The 21,567-nt window shown below is 42.6% G+C and overlaps 1 protein-coding gene across 2 annotated transcripts in view; it reads right to left on the bottom strand.

The window, feature by feature from the left end:
• The window catches only part of arhgef39 (Rho guanine nucleotide exchange factor (GEF) 39), a 57,643-nt gene that overhangs the window by 8,853 nt on the left and 27,223 nt on the right, over positions 1-21,567 (bottom strand). For both annotated transcript variants that reach the window (XM_079294998.1, XM_079294999.1), the window contains exons 6-8: positions 17,152-17,222; positions 13,598-13,726; positions 4,191-4,420 (exon numbers count right to left, since the gene is read on the bottom strand). In XM_079294998.1, the coding sequence (XP_079151124.1) occupies positions 4,191-4,420; positions 13,598-13,726; positions 17,152-17,222 (430 nt within the window). The remainder of the gene's footprint in view (positions 1-4,190; positions 4,421-13,597; positions 13,727-17,151; positions 17,223-21,567) is intronic.

Genomic DNA, 21,567 nt, shown 5'->3' with positions numbered 1-21,567 from the left:
GAACTTAACACCGGTACAGAGGAGAGTACAGCTCATCAAACACAATGATGTTTCTACTAATTATACTTTCAATAGATTAAGATGTCACACGTACCATCAGAAGTATTATCGAATTACAGAGTTCAGCGGGTGGGGCCGAACTGAGTGCCGCACGATAGTAGGCACTCGCCACTTGGGGGACGGCGGGTGATTTATGCACAAATAGATTCCACTTCTATTGCAACGCGGTAATTAGGGATTTGTCAGGAAATCTGACCCTCTTAGGTAGAAATTACTTCGTATAATAAGAGACGGCGGAGCATCATCGCCGCACATAATTTTGCTTGATTATTTATACATCAAAGGGAATCTGTCAGGGATGGGAGAAAATATTCAAGCGGCAAGGGGGATATTAGCGGGAGGAAGACTGCAGACGGAGGGAGGGAGGAAATAAGGAAGGTCGACAGATGGAGGGAGAGAAGACAGAAGATGAAAAATGTGCGCTGAGCCACAACTAAGAGCTTGCTCTCGACTAACATGTGTGACCAAGAAGAAGAAAAAGAAAAAAACACGGGAAATTTTAATAAAAGGTATCCCCCCCACCCCCCTTCAAACTTTGCATATAGATTGCCATGGCATTTACAGCTGTCAAATTTAATTTGCCTTTAATTCTTCATGGCCCTGGACGAGGAGGGCCCTGGAGTGCTGACAGCCCTTTTCCTTGAGCTCAGGTAGGGGCCCGGGATCAATAATGTGTCCTTATGAGAAATTACGTGTAATGCTATTGAGTATGCATTTGAGCCTCAGCGGGATAAGAGGCTAATGAAATGCCATTTCTGCCGTTAGATAACGCGTGGCGGGCTCAGCGACAGGCTTGAGGAAGATGTATTTACTGGAGGGCCGGAAGAGATGGATCTGCAGCCTAATCTGATCCAGCAACTGAGAGATTCTGTTACAGCAGGCAGCCATCACACGCACACACACACACACACACACACACACACACACACACACACACACACACACACACACACACACACACACAGAGCTTGGAACAATCTCCCCGTCTGTAGCCTTTTCATTAGTCCCTTGAAGGATGCCTTTAATTCACACTGCCTTCAACAGATGGAGTCACACAGACCTGGTCATGACGACACGTCACCAGGTCCTCAGTCCTTTGTTTAGTCCTCTAGAGTCTCAGACGAGCCTATTGGCTGAATATTAGTTAGGTAAAGCAGCTACATTGACACCAACCAGTTATCAGAGCTGTAATATTATAAATCAAATTACAATATATTTCATGGTGCTGACCAGCGTGTGTGTGTGTGTGTGTGTGTGTGTGTGTGCATGCTGAATGCTGTCAAGTCTCAAAAACTGAGGTTAAACTGTTTCATTATTAGTCAATAAACAGGAAATCAGAAGAACTCTTCAGCCAAACTCACATTCATGTCATGAAGTGAATATCACAAACAAATATGAAACGAAACATACAAAGTTGGTCCAACAAGAAAAACATAAATGTAACGATGTCATCTTGAGCTCTGGAAAAATTGAATGCAAGATTTTACAGCTGAAGGATTCATTATTAATAGCAAAAATAATAGATGGATCAATCTATTAATTTATTAAAACAAGTGTTAGTTGCAGCCTAATCTCAAGTATGGCTGCTTATGTTTAGACAGCATTTACAATGATGGAACTTTGCCTTATTTTGTGAAATTCATTTGAGAAAAGTATATTTATATACAGTTGTGAGACCGAGTCAGTGTTCAGTGAAATATAGAAGGAGATTTGAGATGAATTGAACCTTTTATTATTTTCCAAAACACAATTTCACGGCTGCAACAATAGATTTTTTCATTATCCGTTCCATCTACTTATTACTGTTTTTAATCATTTAGTATCAAAACTTACTTTGTTTTTAAATTAGAGCTGCAACAAGCAGTTACTCAATTATTTGATTGATAGACAGAAAGTTAATTGGCAACAATTCTGATCATTTGTTAATTATTCTCTGCTTTCATCCTGTGAGAGGAGTCTCTGTTTTATATTGAATATCTGTGTCGATGTCATCATAGTTTGTAAGAACTGGGCATGTTTTTGGACATTTAATCGACCAAAGGATTGTTGGATTATTTGATAAAAAGACAGCAGGTTAATTCTGAATATAAATAATCATGAAGTGCAGCCCTGTTTAGAGTGAGTCTTCATTTGACCAACAGCTGAAACATGTTCCAGCTTCTTAAATGTGCTGCACTTCTCACTTTGATGTGTTAAAGTTATAAATAATAATAATAATAGATCAGCTGTTGAATTAGAATGGTTTCATTAGGTCACTCAGCGTCTCAGTGCTGGTGCTCTAATGTCATGACGCTGTAGCCAGGCAGCAGTGTGAGGAATCAAACCTCCGCACCGCCACCGTGCATCACAGGGAAGCACATTAGCAGCACAACATAAAGAGCTCCTTCTGCCCAAATGAATATTGATACCATGCTGCAGTGGCACTAAACACTCGCTGCATAAACGCTTCCGTTACTCACTCAATGACGCGCAACTCACTCCTCTGAATGTTTCATGACAGCAGCTACATCATTTAGACACAATTTGTCAGCCGGCAGCTGTACCGAGACCTGGGAGACGGATCAGACCGAGAGCAGAGACGCGTTACAAGTTCAACTTCTGGGCGACTTCGACAAGAATGTGAAGGGAGCAGGGAGGAGGAGAGCAGAGGGAGCACGACTCCTCTCTGACAATCACCACTAAATGACATTTTAATTCAGGGAACCTCTGTGTGGCACATTATACAACAGCAAGCAGCACGGACATAAATAAGACAAATCCGGGCAACATGCATCGGAAGAGGAAATAAAGCCTCTGCTAAGGACTCACTCATGTGTGCATTCAAATCAATGAACAGATGTCTCCCCACCTGCTGCCCAACAAACACTCGCAGCATCGTCAACTCGTCCCAAAGCTTCTTAACACTTACACATGAAAGATGAATAATCCCGTGTCTGTATGATGCATCATACGTTATGATGCATCATACGTTATGATGCATCATACGTTATGATGCATCATAACGTTATGATGCATCATAACGTTATGATGCATCATAACGTATGATGCATCATAGTGGATGATGCATCATACACTATGATGCATCATAACGTTATGATGCATCATAACGTATGATGCATCATACGTTATGATGCATCATAGTGTATGATGCATCATACGTTATGATGCATCATAGTTGATGATGCATCATAGTGGATGATGCATCATCCACTATGATGCATCATAATGTATGATGCATCATAGTGTGTGATATGTGCAGAACAGACATGGCTTGATCAACCTGCTATGATAAAGCACTAACATCTCCTCGTGGTAGAGGTCTCAATACAGACTCTTTTCATTGAGTTATGTTTAATATTGGAGACACAAATCACATACTGTGCACTACATACCCAAGATGCATCACTCCACATACTGTAGTGTGACTAAGCGGTCGTATGAATCTTTTGGGATGCGCTGAACTGTAATAACCCCGCCACTTCCTGAAAGAGATACGTAACCATGGTAACCCGTGCCAACCTTGTGTGATGATGATGATGAGTGAGAATCATAAAGTCTGAACTAATTCAAAAAAAAAAAGACAATACTATTTGTTTCATATTTAGGTTTCCAACATACAAAAGAAGTCTCACATTCTGTTTGAGCGTAATAAATATCAAGACAGTCTGGAATCCTGGACGCAGTCAAAGACTCGTATCCTGCCCTGGTGGGACAAAAACTAAATAATATTCTGAAGTATACGCTGCATTGATTTTCCAAGTCTATTTCAATGCAATATGTACATAGCACACGCACATTGAAGGAGTTATTGGTGACTGAAACAGAAAGAGAGGCTGGACAAAACACACGGTCCTCATTCTGTTACATTCTTAAATTCAGTATTCGAATACATCTTTGCACAAAACAAGCCCTCTACCTCTTGTATTGAGATAGATTTGAATGTAAACCTATCCTGTCCTCATTCTGGAAGATATATGATGGATATAGAATGAAAGCTTTGCTCCTGCTTTTCTTGTAAGTAAGTCAGTTTGCTCCTTGCTGTTCTCCCCTCTGACTGAGCTGAACTCCATCTGAAACAATATTCCTGAAACCCCCCGACCCGCTACTTTGTCACGTAGTCTGACACTCACGCTGAGCAGGCCTCCCTGGCTCCTGGTGTGGCCGAACACCTTCTCCACGGTGCAGTCCTGCAGGGGGAAGGCGTGCTGGCCGGCAAACTTGTCTCTGTTGGTGAATTGCAGCGGGCTGCAGTGCTTGGCCTGCAGCAGCATGTCAGAGAACAGGAAGAACATCTTGGGCGTAGCCTCCGCCCCTTTAGGAGGAACCACCTTGAGCCAGCCCTCGCGGATGTACCACCTCCCTGTGATAGGAAACAGAGACAGTCATCATCTGAGACAACGGGCACAGATCTCACATATAACAGGCACAGAGAGTCCCTTTATGGCCATTAGAAGGTACCAAAGCACCCGACTGTAGGTGATGGGGCTCGATAGCATTACGTCAAATCAGAATCAGTTTTGAATCTGCTCATCAAACCATTTTAGGTGGTTTGTAAGATGAACCATCTTTGTTAAAAAAATGTGTATTGTTTTCATTTCACTCAGTATCAAAGTGAAACCACAGAGATGCTCTCTACCGCTGAGCTGTGCTGCAGCTGTATATTAATTCTATACAACCATCCAGCAAATATTAAGATAAATTGCCAATTTTATTGAACAAATTTAATAGTCTGCCTCGAAAGAACGACAGCCGTCCAGCTGCTGCTCGGCTGTCAGAGAGCGACGGTGGGGAACTTCTAACTTCGTGAATGAAGGCTTTATTTTAAATTCGTTTTGTTGGAACAATGCAGTAACTAAACAAGATGGTTTTTGGTGAGTTTAATTTTGTTGCTGTCAACTGCAGTGTGTTTAACGATAAATAAACAAGGCAGCTCAAGCCGCCGTAACACACACACACACACCTGCGGAGTGAACAGGACAGACTGGTCCCAGTAACACGGATGCCCAGCGCTGTCCGTCTCAAGGCAACAGAAATAACATTAATTACTTTAACACGGACGCTACAGTCAGCATCCAGCTTCATGCCAAGTAGGTTTCCAGGTACAAGGAATTTGATTTGGTTCATTAGTGCAAAACATAACCATAGTAAGAGAAAATTAAACTACAAGTAATTAGAAAAATTTGGAAAAAAATATAAAATAGTCCAAAATATGAAAAAATGCAATCTGAATTCAAATGAAAGATGTAATGGAGAGAATTACAATGAAAATATGAAGAAGGTACATTAAAAAGGTACAATATATGTCAATGAAAATGAAAGAGTTTTGAAGTAGTTTTTTCTGTAGAAAGGTTCACAGTATTAAACACAAGACGTTTTAATGTACAGAGTTATTGTCTGAAAGAGGTTTAAGGTAAAGCATAGAGAGAGATGTGAAGACATGAATGTAACATGTAGGTTTAGATAAATATCTAAACAGGGACATTATTGTGAGTACCCCTCTGCACATTTTGGTTGACTTTGAAGTGAAAGTGTATACATACAGTCTGCCGTGTCAGTCTTGTTAACGACTGTGTCGCAGAGTTAGCACATTTGTAACAATAACCAGTTTTTTTTGCAGATGCCTATCGTGACAGAAAGAGGCGAAAGAGACAATCTAGGAGAGGTTGTAAATGAAACATTTGATAAGGAATCCTGGAACTGGATCCAAAATGGAATTGGCTGTCAGGTCACCTCCGTACAGCTGGCTATTAAATCCTATTTTGGCAACTGTCAGTGATTGATCAGGTCTCCATCTCTTTTCTAGTAATTCTTCACACAACTACGTCCATGTGAACAACCAAATGCAACACCATGAGTGCCTATGAGGAGAGACTGTTATCCCCATCCCTCTCTGTGACAGCAGGCTCGTCTCCCTGCCTTCAAGTGTGGCCATGCACAACATGCCGAGGTTGAGCTTCACTCACTGTGGTGCCTGCATCATGAGTAGACACAGACGGAGCTCTGAAGCTGTTGTTGCTCTGCTAACTTGCTTCTCATGCTAAACCTGTGTAGACACAGTGTAAGTCAAAGCATTTCAAAAGTTTGGGAAGGATTGTTGGACGTGTTGACATTTTTTTATGTCCAAAGCTGCTTCAAGGAACTTTCATTTTGTGTTGACTTTGGCGGCCCCTGTGGACGAAAGTGGCAGTGTACTGCAGCTGGCGGCTGACAGCCTGCCCCGCTCAGTCCTGGTTCTCCCGTGCCTCCCTGACCTTCCTGTCCACCAATACGTCTTGGGTGTCCAGCAGCATGGTGTCGGTGTTTGCTCCCAGAGAGGAGAAGAGAGGGTCTGTCCACGGTGGACCGGTCTCTGCTGGAGGATCTGGGTCTGTCCACGGTGGACCGGTGAAACGCCAGCGGGGACTGTGGTACCAGATGAGTCGTGGTTTTGGCATCACTTATCCCACAAGTTTGATCCATTGAATCATTGAGTTAGCTGGTGTTAGCCCGCTTCGTTGATTCATATCGCGCTACATCACTAGCTCTAGTCATTTGCATCTGTGCTAGCTGGCAAGCTAGCTAGTTTCAGTGTGCTGCTGGCCAATCCAGTCGATCAGGATGTTCATGACTGACTGATGAACCCAGCCACTACTCAGGAAAGAGGAGGTTATTGGGAAATGGAATTGTATTTATCGTGTTTTCTAACCACTCAAATCCCTACACGTACAATTCATGTCAACATTCATACACTGATGGCAGAGGCTGCAATACAGGGTGCCACCCCACAAACTGAGGTCCCGACAATACCTGCAAAAAAACATGCCGTGTGCTCTTCCCCTGCACCACACGTTGTGTTTTTCAAGTGGATTTAGACGTGCATAAAAGTTGAAATACACTAAACTTTTCAGCGCCAGGCGCGGAGTCTCATCGCTTGTCAAAGTCACACTTGGCCCAGGCAGCCAATCAAATCGAGCAAGAGGCGGGCTTTACTACTTTACCACTACTTCCTGTTTAGAAGCCGGTAGGTGTGTTAGGAACGGACAAAGGCAGACGAAGGGGGATATTAGCAGTTGTTGAATAGAATGAACTGAATTGTCTTACGTTGTGGTGGCTTACACTACTTACACGACACAGTCTATGATTGGACGTTGCTACAGATGTTTCATGGTGACATATTTACATGTCACTAGCATTCCTAGTAAAGACATACATTGGTGCAAGTCATTGGTGTGAAATGAACTCATAGTTCCTTTAAACAATAAGTGTTGGATGTAGAATCACTGGTTCAACACAATCACGGCCTCAAAGCTGAAAGCCCCTCTGCCTTTAGTTGAGTGCAAAGGGCATTGTGATACAATAGTCATCCTATAACACCACTGTCACACTGGAAACCCGTGTGTGACAAGCTCCATTGAACACACCGAACAGCCTCATTCGACCCATTCATAGTTGTCGCAAGTTAATCCCCGCTCATCACCTCTCACACACTGGAGGCTACAGCTGGAGCTCCTTACACGACACTGTGTAAACCACTGAATAACAGAACCGTACAGAACTGCATTACCTTGAGTTCCAAATGAAGACATGTTTCAGTTTCAGTTCTCATGGTGTCTCTTGTGTAGTTTGTTAGTGGAATCGTATTTAAATTCCAGACCATCCCAAATACAAACTCCTGTTCTGCTGATACATGACCGATCCAGATCAGGGTCAAAACGTTAGGTTGGATACAGCTCAGGTTAGTTTCAGAGACGGCCCCATTTCAGACTTGATCTTGCTTGGATTCGTTAATATAATAGAGCTAGTGCTGCAAGCACTTTTCATTGGAAAAGGGTTGGCAGTTGGATTTTTTTTGTATCTAGCGTACTCATGCTATGATTCCTCCCTAGAGAAAAAATGGAGGTCCTGAATTGTGCACAATCTACATTTTATGCCTTGATGCTGCTCAATTTAGGTTTTAAGCCAGTTTGTCAACATTAGAGATCTTTGAGTTTTAGTTAATTTTGACTTCAGGGACTTGCACATTTTGTTAAAGGATTGACAAGGATTTGGATTCAACACTGAATTCGGATTAATCAAATGCCACTGAACCGCAAAAACAAAGACGACTCATTAATTTGGCCCACCGCTGCAGGTTCAACCAGCATCACTATGTCAGAGTGAAAATGGTTTTACTCAAAGTGTCCTCAGCATCAAACTGCAGAACTGCAGAGAATCCAGATAATAATGACTAAGCCATGCTGAATTGAACAGATAAATGAGGACGAAAGAATCCAAGACAGACTCAGTAGGAGGTAAGCAGACTGAGGAAAGCTCTCATCTCTTTCCCCATGATTGGCAGCAGCGTGATGATAGCTAATAAGCAAGAGGCTGACATTTGGATAGATAAGATAAAAATTTCTGCCTGGGTCCGGGGTGTTTTTGTAATTGCCCCAGCCAGTAGCCTGTGATTGCAGCTAGCCTGAGTGGCCGGAGCTGTGCCTCTGGGGCTCAGAGAGAACATTTCCAGGTACAGACAAGCCCACTGAGATTAAGTGGCTGGGGCCAGGCGGGGGTCAAATTGCTTTTAAAATGCCATGGGTCTCAAACCGAACAGTCAGGAAACACGCCGTGACTCGCTCAGGTGTTGCGTGGAGATTGGAATGTTGGTTGTGATCCTTCTAATGAATATTGTTTAAATAAAACCCTGCTTGAGCCTTATACAACCCTTTAAAGACATGGAGCAAGTAGTCATCATGTGTTGTTACAATCACCACTCAGTTCAGGACATTTTGAATAAAAGAGAAGTGGAGTGGGAAATGCCCCCCTGAAACAGATCCCTTGCACCCTCAGCTCTTTCCCGATTAACTGACAGATCGCCAAAACATGCAATAAACAGACCTTTCATTAAATTGAATGTGATGCTTTAAGATCTTTATAAGAGGTACGAGGGCCAAGAGAGGACTTTGATTGGATGCCTGTGTTGTTCTGAGTGACAAGTGACGTATTCAGGTGAGTTTAAATGCTGCAGCTGAGCAGTTAGCTAGCTAGCATGCAAACTGACATTAGCGGTGCAATCTGTAAGAGTGTAAGTTAGAGAAGTAGGAGGCTGTAGCAGGTTGTTGTTTAAAGTCTGACCTAAACAAATCATGGCATCATTCTGTGGCAACAGAATATGTTATCACATTAGATGAATGCGTGGGCGGTAATAGTGTTGCATGTTTGCTCAAGTATCAGAATGCGGTCCGTGTCCAGTGTGCTGAAATGGATGCGTTTCAGTGCGGCGATCAGACAGACATGCTGGGATCGCCCTCTGCTTTCTCCACTTTTCAGCGTCTGACCAGGAAGTGTGCACTAAAGGTCTTCACCTACACGGCCGTCCTGTGGTTTTCAGTTTCGGGGGTGAGGTTTGTACTCTGGGGAAAATAAGATGGACAACAACCAAGTCTCTCAATGTTTGACTCCTGTCTCTTGAAACTAAATAAAAACAATGACTTCAGGTACTTTTGTTTTTAAGAAAGAATTCAAACTAAATCCAGTGCCACTATGGAAAGAAAACTGTAGTTTCCCGAAGCATTAGAGTTGTATCAGACCCCCTGATGGACCAAGTTGACAGAGCCAGAGGTTGGATGCGCTCTGTGTGAGGAGCAGTCTCTTTGTGGGCCCCGTGCTCTTCAGACCCACTGCTCACATCTGACCAGCCACGGTGCTTTGAGGCAGCAGCAGGTTCAAAGAGCAGGAAGTGCCAAGCACTCCTCTCCGTGTCCGGGCCTTTCAGCTTCCCTTGTCAAAGAGCACCTCTGCTCTACTACAAAGTCTTTTGGGCCGGACCAGGTGGGGGGTGGCGGGACATAAAGATTGATCTACAAAGGGACCCGTTCTCCCTGATGTGTCTGAATAACAGAGGTGGAGGGCAGCTGCTGTGGCAGAATGAGGGCCGAGTTTGGCATCGCTGAGTCAACAGACTTCTTTTACTTTGTTTATGACCGAACAATACTGGAGGTATTTTATTGTAGGTCAGGGATGAATTCCAGTGGAGATTAGACTCATTATTTAGGCGGCCCCTGTGGTCAAAAGCAGTAGTAGTTCTCCCGGAATGAAGACTGCATTTCCCATGAGTGCTAGCGCCTCATGGACATCATAAATAGGTTTGGTCACTCAACTGTATACAAACTGCTGTTGATTGCCTGGTGCATGTTGGTAATCATCATAGAAAGCTTTGCTCTGCAAATGAAGCTAACGTAAGCGTTGTTCAACGCGTTAGCCAGCTAGCTTTAGCCACCATCATAAATTCATGAATTGATGTAAAACCGCGTCACAGCAGTCTCGGAAGAAAAGGGTCAATTCAGGATAGGTTTGTCAATCCATTCAAGTATTGCAATTCTTTCCATCTGTTGAATGGCTGACTCTTGTTTTCGCCACACTTTCTTTTTGAGCTTTTTACTGTGGTTCATTCGTACAGTTCTTTTCTTTCTCTTCGCTGATCCTGCACGAGTATCGGCCATAAACACAAACATTTAATTCTCTAAAAGCAAAATCCCCACCTGCTTTCTTTTAACAGGCTAACGTACTCACTGCCAAACGGTACCTGTGAAAATGTAAGTGTGGGCTATTCCAGTCCCTCCGGTTCATTGTTTGGTCTGATAGCGAGGCCAATTGGATTCAATGATAAGCATTAAGAATGACTAAATCGAAATAGCCAATATTCTCAATGATGGTCTTGTTTACTTATGTAGGTCAAATAGAGGCGAGAGTTTAAAGTGAGACTGTTTAATAACCAGTTCAGAACTCCCTGTAGGAGCTTTAAGATATGGATGATGAAACCAGTTGAACTCAAGAGTATATAGAGGAACAAATCAGACTGCAACTGAATATTTTCACTATCTATGAATCTATTAGTCTATTGTAGGGTGTGAAGATGAACCGATGCATATCGGAGAAAAAGCTAAGCAGTCAGAGATACATTTGACAAAAATTGAATTATCTGTCAGAAACCCTTCTCTGTAACTCTCTGTATATACACTGTGTGTGTGTGTGTGTGTGTGTGTGAGTGTGAGCTAGCTACCTACATTCCCTAATCACATAGCTATTTTTTAGCATGGTACCTACTTTAAGAAGTTCTCTAAGGCTACATCCACACTTCTACATTTCCATTTTTAAATGCATATCTTTTGCGTAGGTTTAAAACCCCAAAATGGAGAGTTTGAAAACGCTAGAGACGCTGTGTTAGTTTGAAAACGCCGGGTTGCCTCGCAGTGTGGACATGCAGAAACATAGACCTTTGATGACGATGACACCCTCGTTCACTACTTGTCTGGGTCTCATCAGTCATGACGTGTCCTTCCCTGATTTCTCATGCTGCCGGAAGAAAACAAACATCCTTGATTACCAATCAACTACAAGCGGTTAATACAACATGGATAACGGATTACAGGCGTTGCTAACCTTGTTGTCTATACTAGCAGCTGCTGTGCAGTTAAATTCTGCATTTCATAATTCTACTGAAGTCTACATGAGGAGGAAGTAGCTGTTATTGGAGCGATTAGTGAGCGGTGTGTCCGGCGGCGTTATCAGTCTGAAGTCACAGTTTGAGGCTTTGAGAACCTCATTTTTTCTGAAACTATTGTGAAGTTCACAAAGAAACTGCACAGGAACAAAAGCACAATTGCTCTTCAGTACGTCAGACTTCAGCCACCAGCAGAGCTACGAGTGAGAACAGACAACCAAGCGAGTGAGAGACGTGCGTTGACCACATTTATGGATCCAGAATACTTTGATTTGTAACTGTTCATTTTTAAAGTAAATTTGAGAGAGAGAGAGAGATAAAGCAAGACCTGCAGCGTTGTAACTAAATTTGAAAAATGAAACTTTTTCCATGAATGTGTCTGTTATATCCCGTCGTATTTTCTGTGACTAAGAAACCAATCGACTTCCTGTTTACACCGGCACCTGCATGGCCACTGTACATCCTTTCTAGAACGATGCTTGGATGTTGCCGAAGAAAGGACAGCCTGGCATCTTTACGTTGCATTGGCATTCAGGTAAACAGGAAGTAGTATCGTAACATATGTTGGTAAACACACTCCTCGTTGTGTATTTCTCATTCAGGATGTGGATTTAAAAATTCAGCAAATACTGACGTTCTTTTCTTATTTTTTATTAAAAATAAAACCTGCGCTGAATCAATATCAAATCACTGCTGAATCAAACAACACAATGTCATATTGATAAAAAGTATCTTTATGGTTTTTGTATCCAATTGTGGAAGATCAGACATGTGAAAGGGAGAGATAAACACCCTTAGATATGATCAGACTCATTGCATAACATCGTAACAAGACCCAAAGTCCAAGATGATGCAAATAGTCGAGCTGACACCAGAGAAAGTTTTTTTTAAATGTACATTAAAGCTTTATCGAATGACGCTGACTGACCTCAAGACACCTGAGAAAAACCCAACAAAAAGTCCTGACACAATCAGGAGCCACAGTCAGGAACATAAAGGGACATCAACTGGAAAGAATCAATGTGAAACAGGATGGAGAATGTGAGACATCTTTGTTTCAAATTGAAGGAACAGGCAGGCAGACACAAATCTGCGGCCTCCGAGGGAAACGGGCCGACTGTCTGCTGTATCGATGTCCATTGATTCAGGCTTTGTGTCTCACAATCGCACCCCCACCCCTCATCTCCCACAGAGCTACTTAATATGTTTGAGGGGCTCCGGCGCTTCTCATCTGTACAAGGCAGAGCACTTTTCTTTGACCCACATTAGAGGCGGTGTTGGTGGGGAGGAAGGAGAATGGGTCGGCGCGGGGTTGCGGGCGGGCTGGCGCTGCTGCTGCTCTGAAGTCTGCCTGGTGGGACCGAGCTCTATTAGCTGGAGAGGAAGCCAGCGGAGCTGTGAGGGCCTGAGAACTCGGATGAGAGGAAGCTTTTGAAACTTCCCGAATCGGCATTAGAGAGATGAGCTGCTATTCAGTGCTCGCTCCCAGCCTGCACCAACACATCCGCAAACACACACACGTAACAATAAATGTAAAAAAACGGAAAATAAACACACACTCACGGCTTTGTGCACACGCACACACACACACACTTTATCTGCTGGTCCACAAGATGAGGCTGGGCTCTAATTGGTCCTGGGGGAGATTGGCAGGGTGAGCGGAGCAAAGAGAAGGCCAGACAAACAACAGGCGGGGAGTGGCAAAAAGAAAAGGAAAAAAAGAGCCGCCGCTCCACATGTAGAGAGGGAACCACAATGGAAAAGAGAAATAAAGGAGGGGAGGGCAGGATGAAGGGGAGAAGCACACTCGCTCACTAACAGTTAGCAGTAATGCTCAGTTAATGAAGTGGGCTCAGTGTGCGAAATACTTACATTTCCTGCAGAAAGTCCAATGAATTCCATTGATTAAAAGCAATCCAGTCAGAATGTCTCAATACTTAACTTCATTTCCCTTCAGTTTCTCTCTTCTCCTCTCCCCATGTGTCCCAAAGGACACGCAGCAATAGATGCACAGAGAGGTAGAGAAGAGATGGACCGGGGGGGGGATGAAAGGAATATTGGATCAGAGGCTCTAACCTGCAGTCGACACCTTCATCTTTCGCCCTTTCAGCAGTTTCTGCACCCGGCATAGCTGTAGGTGGTTCTCATGGCGCCGGGTATTGTTCTGGATACGCTTGGACACCTCGTTCACCGCGGCCACCGCCCCTGAAGGAAACACACACACACACACATTTGTTTGACCCTGCATACGAGGACATGCTTCCTTTCTGAGTTGTACTATAACGTGTCTGGTATATTAGACATCTAATAACTGAGAATCCTGCATCAATGATGTACCCAGATCTGACGGGTATTTAACTGTGAATAATGGATCATTTCACTTGGTATTTAAAACAGATATTCATGTCTGTTTACATTATTTCTAAAGAGGTCTTCCTATATAACAATATGTATTGATATTGCCATATTCATGGCCATGCCCCCAGCTAATATTTGAATACTGGCTGTTATGTGAGAATCTATGGTAACTCTGATTCTAAAGGGGCACAAACTATCATGTGACTTCTACTGGCAGACACCAGGGATTGGCTGAGTTTCACCCCTTCTACATACTCCCTTTTCTGAGCCCCCCCCCCCCCCCCCTTGATGCTCTTTTCTCTAAATAAACTGTGTGGACTACAGATGATCTATACTGGGTGCTAATTAATATTTAAAAGTTCAATAAGATTTAATTATGACATGTCGGCCTATATTCACATTTTTACATTCTAAGAAACTGCAACCACATGTGGTATTGCATCCTACTAAATACCTGTGCAGCAGTCTGCAGCCTGATTTTGCTTGATTTCATTTGCGAGCTCTAAGCTCTAAGAACTAAGTTGTGCAAATTAAAATATCCAAACAGTCCTAATTGGACCCGATGGTCTGCTTAATGGGTCGGCTGTGTTTCAATGTGTGTGTTAGGACGCCTTAACACCGCCTTATTAATGAAAGGGATGAAGGTCTCCACCACATAGCGGCCCTTGTAGCCCATAATCCACTGGCCGTGCTGTCAGGCTGTAATTAGATGCAAACAGCAGCATGCCCCCAATAAGCACAGCTCATTCTGTTAAATAAACCCAGTTAGGAGCAGAGGTGGAAAGGTTTGGTGTTGCTTGCCACAAAAGCTGGATTCAGACGTCCGAGAGGACGGCTCTCTATTTTGGCTCTCTATTTTTTTTAACTGTCTTTTATAATAAAAGGTTTTTATGTGGACAAACACTGAATTCTCCCCCATCATGCAGCACTGTGGGGACGTTTTAATCACCTTGCGGTGCTCTTTATGTCTCAGTTTGAATTGTTATTGAAGGAAACATCAGTGTAACATAACTGGTGACCCCAGACTTTTGAGCAGTAGTATATATACATATATATATATATATTTTCACGGAAACTTTTAATTTACATTATTTGTATTAATGATGTTAAATGTTGATTACATGCGTATCTGAAACATTGAAACAGCCTTCAAACAATGCACCTGGTTTCAATGTTACCCGAACATAATGAACAAAACGATGGTGTTGATTCAGAAATATCTGATCCAACAACACACAGAAGACAAATCGGACCACGTCGGTACCACCTTTCAGGACGTGACAGTTTTCTGTCCCTATGGACAGTTGAGCCAGTATTCCATCCTGAAGAACAACACCCTGCTCTGCTCTACTCCACAATATCACAACCAACCACTTTCAATGTAAACCAATCTGTTAACACACTAACCGTATTCTGCCACACGTACAGTTTCTGCATGTGAAGAAGTCTTTCACACTTTTTTATACAAACCTTTACAATCACAACAAATAGGCAAATCATCAAAATAGACAGTTGCATCCAATTACTGTGTTGCAGCCATAATAATTGCTGTAAACATTTAGAACGACGTCATTAAGGCGTACAAAATAACAACAAACAGACGAATTCTACGGTCATTTCAAGCTCAACTTTTCCCGCTTCTGTTCCGAGCACTGGAATGAACTTGATCCTCAGGGCGACTTGTCTACACTAATAATCTGGGCCTAATTGGCTCGCTTAACTTCACAAGTATTACAATGTAAACCAAACAAGGCATCCGTGTAGACTTTTTTCCCTTTGTTGTACGTGTTTGGAATTCTTTCCATTGCCTGCTTTAGAAAAACAACAACTCCTAATTACAGTGTTGTTGGGCTGAGTTCTGGCCGAGGCATTAATAATACATCCGGCCCATTCGACATTCTGAAGAAGTCTTTACTCCATTTATTCACTATTTAGACGGTGCTTGACTTGATGGCGGGATAACTGTTAACTTTCATTGTTCAACCTCTGACAAGAGTTGGAGAGTTGCATCAGCTCAGACTTGGTCAGCGCTCCTACAGCGGAGGCAGGCGTCAGAGGGTTGTTAACGCAGCGCTGATGAAAACTCCTGAAGCACTGCAATTACAACAATTAAGTCTGGCTGACTGCACTGCCAGGCAAAAAAAAGGAGCAAACTGACACACAGCAGCACAACAGGAGAAAACAACAACAAAGCCTCTTGTGATTCTATCTGCTCGTTTGCTTAATCATATACAATGTGATTTGTCTGGAATTTCTTTTTTAAATAATTCCCTTTACAATACAACCAGGCCGTTTTCTCTCTCTCTCTCTCTCTCTCACACACACACACACACACACACACGCACGCACGCACGCACACGCACACACACAGTTTAAAAAAGGATCTCCTAATGAGAAGAGGAAGAGGGGCTGGTGGAGCACATTTAGATATGTACCTTCATCTTAGAGTCAGGGGCTGTTTTAATTTGTAAGCAAAGGCAGCGCAGCAGCAATAAGATTTTAATTGATACACATAAATAATTCCTTGTGTACATTCGCACTCGAGTCAGATCCGCTGTTTATTTGACGATTGAAATGAGTCATTATCGTGATTCGTGTTGATGCTGGAAGATATTATTTATTAATATAGCTGCCGCTTAATATCCTTTGATCCGCTGCCAATTAATTATGTCAAAATCCACATCAAACTAGAACTTACACGCATATTGAGCTTTGACTCGCGTTGGTTTTCTCCGCTAGCTAAGCGCTGTGGTGACAAAAACAACAAATGAGGAATGAAAGGGAAAGCGAGCACTTCCCTTTGTTCCTCAAATGAAGATAATGAGGGCTGTCTTTCATTACAATGGAGTCTGACTGCTGAGATGAAAGTCTTCACAGGTTGTTTGTTCCCTGCTGTCAGAGGACTGGCCTTACATTCTATAATTCTACAGCTCTACTTAACTATCCTGTGTTCCAAACTGCTTGTCGCAGATAGGACGAGTTCCACGGCGAGTGAGCCAAAAGTCTTTGTGACTAGTGATGCGAGCACATCGCCATGCGCTCATCACTTGCTGTTAGGTTGCCGTCGCTGACAAACCCCAACATTTCCTGACAGATTGGAAGAGGAGGAGGTGACGACAACAACAACAAACCCCAGCTTCACACGTGTGCAAATTTGAGCGTGCGGCTCCAGACGCATTGCTCCACTTTAAAAGCACTCAGGGGTTAACCTACAGATTGAAATGCAGGAAAATGATTATTGAGGCAGCGGCACGATGAGAAAAGACACGTACTTGAAAGCTGATGAAACTCCGGGTTGTCTGGACTCGTGTTGGCAGTCAGGTCCTGTAGGAAATGTTTATACCTGCGAGAAAACAGAAAATAAACAAGGTCACGGTGCGCTCACCATCGACAAATATCAATGGAAAAAGTATTCACTGGAACAACAAGCACTTTTCATTTCCACCCGACGTTACACGTGTCGCCCAACAACCACCATCAGAATCACAGCCACTGTTGAACGGATCATTCTCTGTCATCGCAGACTGCATGCAGGACAACAGTGAGTGGTGCCATACTTAAATTAACTGGACTCTCACGATGTCACACGAGAATCGTGGGATCACGCGTCGCACAAAAATCCATCTTGTCAGGCTTCGAGTAATGCGTTTGTAAGCCAAAGCACGGACCAATCGGCTGCCAGGGGGCGTGGCTTAGGTGTGTGTGAGACGACACGGAGAGGCGACTGTTCGTTCTAACAACAATGGCGGCTCCTGAAGAGGTGAAAGTAGATGCTGCAACAGCATCAGTGATATCAGAATTTGACGTCTTTGAAAGAAGAGCAGAAGACTTTTCTCCTGACTGGCATCGGCAACACTTTGATTGACATACGTTTCATCCAATCACCTGCCAAGTATATTTTGCACAGTTCCTGCCCCAACTATTGTTCTTCGAATCTTTAGTCAACTTCTATTTATTCCGTCCCACCTCTTCTTCTCCTTCATATTTTAAGCTACAGAAACCGTTCAACTATTAAAATGTTCAGCTCTTTCCCCAGAGGGGTGCTATGACTTTTCATATTTCTAACCTTTAAACTTTTTGAATTATTGAGCTTTTTGTTTTCAATGGGATCTCTATGGAGAATATTTTCAAATGGCTTCAGGCACACAGGTGTTCGCGATTGAGCCAATTAGTGATGTTGATAAACACACAGACTCACAGACACACGCGCACATACACTCCTCTCCCTCTCTCTCTCTGTGTCTCTCATACAGTCATTCAGGTCTTAGGGATCTTTAGAGGTCTTTCCCCCCTCCTCCACCCCCCCCCCCCCACACACACACGCCATTGTAAAATAAAAGCCCCACAGAATGAATCCTAACTGAAATGCTTGTGATGAGCCTGTCATTTAATAACCGGTTTGTGTTTATCTAACATTATGATTCTGTCTCCTCTCCCCTTCTCCCCCACACCCCATTTCAAAATAAAAGCCCCAGAGAGTGAATTCTAACTGAACTGCTTGTGATGAAGCCTGTCATTTAATAACCTCTGTTTATGTGTGTCAAACATTATGATTATGTCTCCTCTCCCCCACCCAGCCCCACCCTTTCAAAATAAAAGCCTCATGGATTAACTGTATTTAAACGTTTAGCTCAAAATTTGGCTTTTTTGTTGAAACAATGAATGCTCTTACTAATACTGCGACAACTACTACTACTGCTAATATTTCTAGTATTACTACTACTACTTCAACTTTTGCTACTATTACTACTACCACTACTATTATTACTTATACCACAACTGCTAATACTGCTATTCCTGCTACTACCAGTACTAATACTACTACTACTACTGCTACTTCAAAAACTGACTTTACTATTACTACTACTACTACTACTTCTTCTAATTACCAATACTTCGACTACAACTTCGAATACTACTGCTACTACAAATATCACTACTGCTACAACTAGTACTTATTCAAATGCTACGAATACTTATACTGCTAATAATACTTCTACTACAACAAATATCACTGCCGCTGGAATTCTTTTAAGCTACAGAAACCGTTCGAATATCAAAATGTTCAGCTCTTTCAGGAGGGGTGATATGACTTCATATTTGTAATCTTTCAACTTTTTGAATTATTAAGCTTTTTGCAATTTTTTTAAAATTTGATATCTATTTTCAGCAATGTTTTTGAGATTCATTTCAGCTTTCAGCATTCCAATGCATTTTTAGCAGGAAATGCATTTTCTAGTTTAAAATGCTTTCCAATGACTGCCTCTCAGATGGCCGTAACGAACCACCTGGTGAGTCAGGTTATTACTAAATGCACCTCAAAGCAGAAAACGTAGTGACCTAAGCTCCTGATTGATGCCGATGGAAAGAGCAGGTCGTGCTTTGAAGTAATGTTGATGAGACGATCTCTGACAGATACAGCTGTAACATGACGAGATGTGAACTGCTTTTACTTTAGCATTGAAGTTCATTGAAGAGCTATTGTGTCACATTTACAGGAGACATCGTTTTTGGTTCCTCAATCATTTTTATATACTTCAATGTTTCCCTTCTGTCAGCCCGCATACAGCTATATTGACCCTCTGTGTGAAAAGTCTGTTCTTGTAAAAGCCCAGTCTGCCCTGATTGGTCAGTATTTCGGTTCTTCCACATCTGCTCTGTCAGCCTCACTGCAGAGTCATCGTGTGACAGCGTTTAGCTTCACTATATTGTGTCAGAAATCCAAAAAAATAACGTTTATTCCACAATTAGCCTCTTCTGAACCAAAACCTTCAAAATAGTCTTTGGGTGTTCGGGGATTAGCCTGCTCCGGGGCACTTAAGGTAGGCTGACCTTTAAGGTGGACCAGCACTATTCTCCTCGGCAAGTACTCAAATGTTAGTACTTGTACTTGCTCTGAAAAATCTCCTTCGCAATATACTTGGAGACAGCTGTTGTGGACTGAGCCCGTCTTTCACTGCTTTGTTTGTACTTGGTGCTTCTTGCCAAAGCTCTGCCGATAGATGACCGACATTGATCCTTGCTAACCCCAGCTCCTCTTGGTTCCAGCTGATCGGCCCCAGCAGGGTAGCGGCCACAGAGATGTACGCGTAGGTTGGTGGTTTGAGAGTCCTTCACCGGTACTATCATGCAAAGCTTGCAAAATGCCTGTATGGGCTCGCCTTGGTGTAAAACCAAAATATTCAAATTGGCAAGGTCACATTTTGTTTGCAATATGACAATAGACAATTCTCTATTCCCTTAATAATAATACACCTACTAAAAACAAAAAAAATCTGTTTAGAAAACTGTTTATGATGAAATTAAGGAACTCATCGTCCTAATTTCAGTTTCCATCTAAAGTAACAGTTGTGAAGAGTGTCAGCTTCCTCGGAAATCTTGATCCTTTTTACTAGGATGATGTGACCTTGCATTGAAGCGAAGTGCATTGACAATTGACATTGATTTCCACTGTCTGCCTTTGCCCTCTCTGTGCAGTCTGGGCTGGTTGTAGAGACATGGTGGTGCCAATGAGAGGGGCTATTAGTGACACGAGAAGACCTGCTGCCGGCCATGTGGTGGCATGAGTGGGATGGGACATGTGTTGCAGTGACAACAGTGTAGTGCGACTGTGTGTGTAGGCTGCGTGTAGAGAACAGAACACAATGGTGGGTCTTCAAGCTGCACCTGGAAACTTGCTGACTCCACGAAATTGTGAAGACTTCATCAACAAGTAATTGTTGGAATGCTGTTTAGCATTCCAACTATTGTTCTTCGAATCTTTATTCAACTTCTATTTCTTCCGTCCCACCTCTTCTTCTCCTTCATATTTTAAGCTACAGAAACCGTTCAACTATTAAAATGTTCAGCTCTTTCACCAGAGGGGTGCTATGACTTTTCATATTTCTAACCTTTAAACTTTTTGAATTATTAAGCTTTTTATTTTCAATGGGATCTCTATGGAGAATATTTTCAAATGGCTTCAGGCACACAGCTGTTCGCGATTGAGCCAATTAGTGATGTTGATAAACACACAGACTCACAGACACACGCGCACATACACTCCTCTCCCTCTATCTCGCTGTGTGTCTCTCTCATACAGTCATTCAGGTCTTAATAATATATATATATATATATAGTGTATTGCGCACTTTTATTTTAAAGTACTGCTGTATGAACAAAAGTGCAATAACATTCGGTTTGCAAACACTTACACGAATAAGGTGCTTTTTAACAGCAGTATTCCCTTTACACAGCAGCAGTTATAACAGTTATAATGATTCTGATAATAGATCGTCAGCCGGTGTTTTTTTTGTTTTGTTAAATTCTCAGTAGTGATAACTAAATGATGCTCAGTATACATATTCCAAACAAAACACTTTAAAAACTCTAAAAAAATAATTTAAATGAATCATTTCTTTTTTGCTTTTTTTGGTATTTTGGTCAGACATTACATTACAGTCATTTAGCAGACACTTTCATCCAAAGCGACTTACAATTCAGAGTCTATCACATTCTTACACCGTAGGCACAACTACGGGAGCAATTTTGGGGTTAAGCGTCTTGCTCAAGCACACATCGATTGAACCGCCGACCCTCTGATTGAAAGGCTGCCCTGCTATCCCCTTAGCCACAGTCGCCCCTGACACTACTACTACTACTGCATATGTGCAACAGACACATATGCAATGCTGATTATGAAAAGGAAG

Source organism: Melanostigma gelatinosum (assembly GCF_949748355.1).
Source record: "Melanostigma gelatinosum genome assembly, chromosome: 22".
NCBI classification, from domain to species: Eukaryota; Metazoa; Chordata; class Actinopteri; order Perciformes; family Zoarcidae; genus Melanostigma; species Melanostigma gelatinosum.
This window is presented reverse-complemented; position numbering and strand designations above follow the sequence as displayed.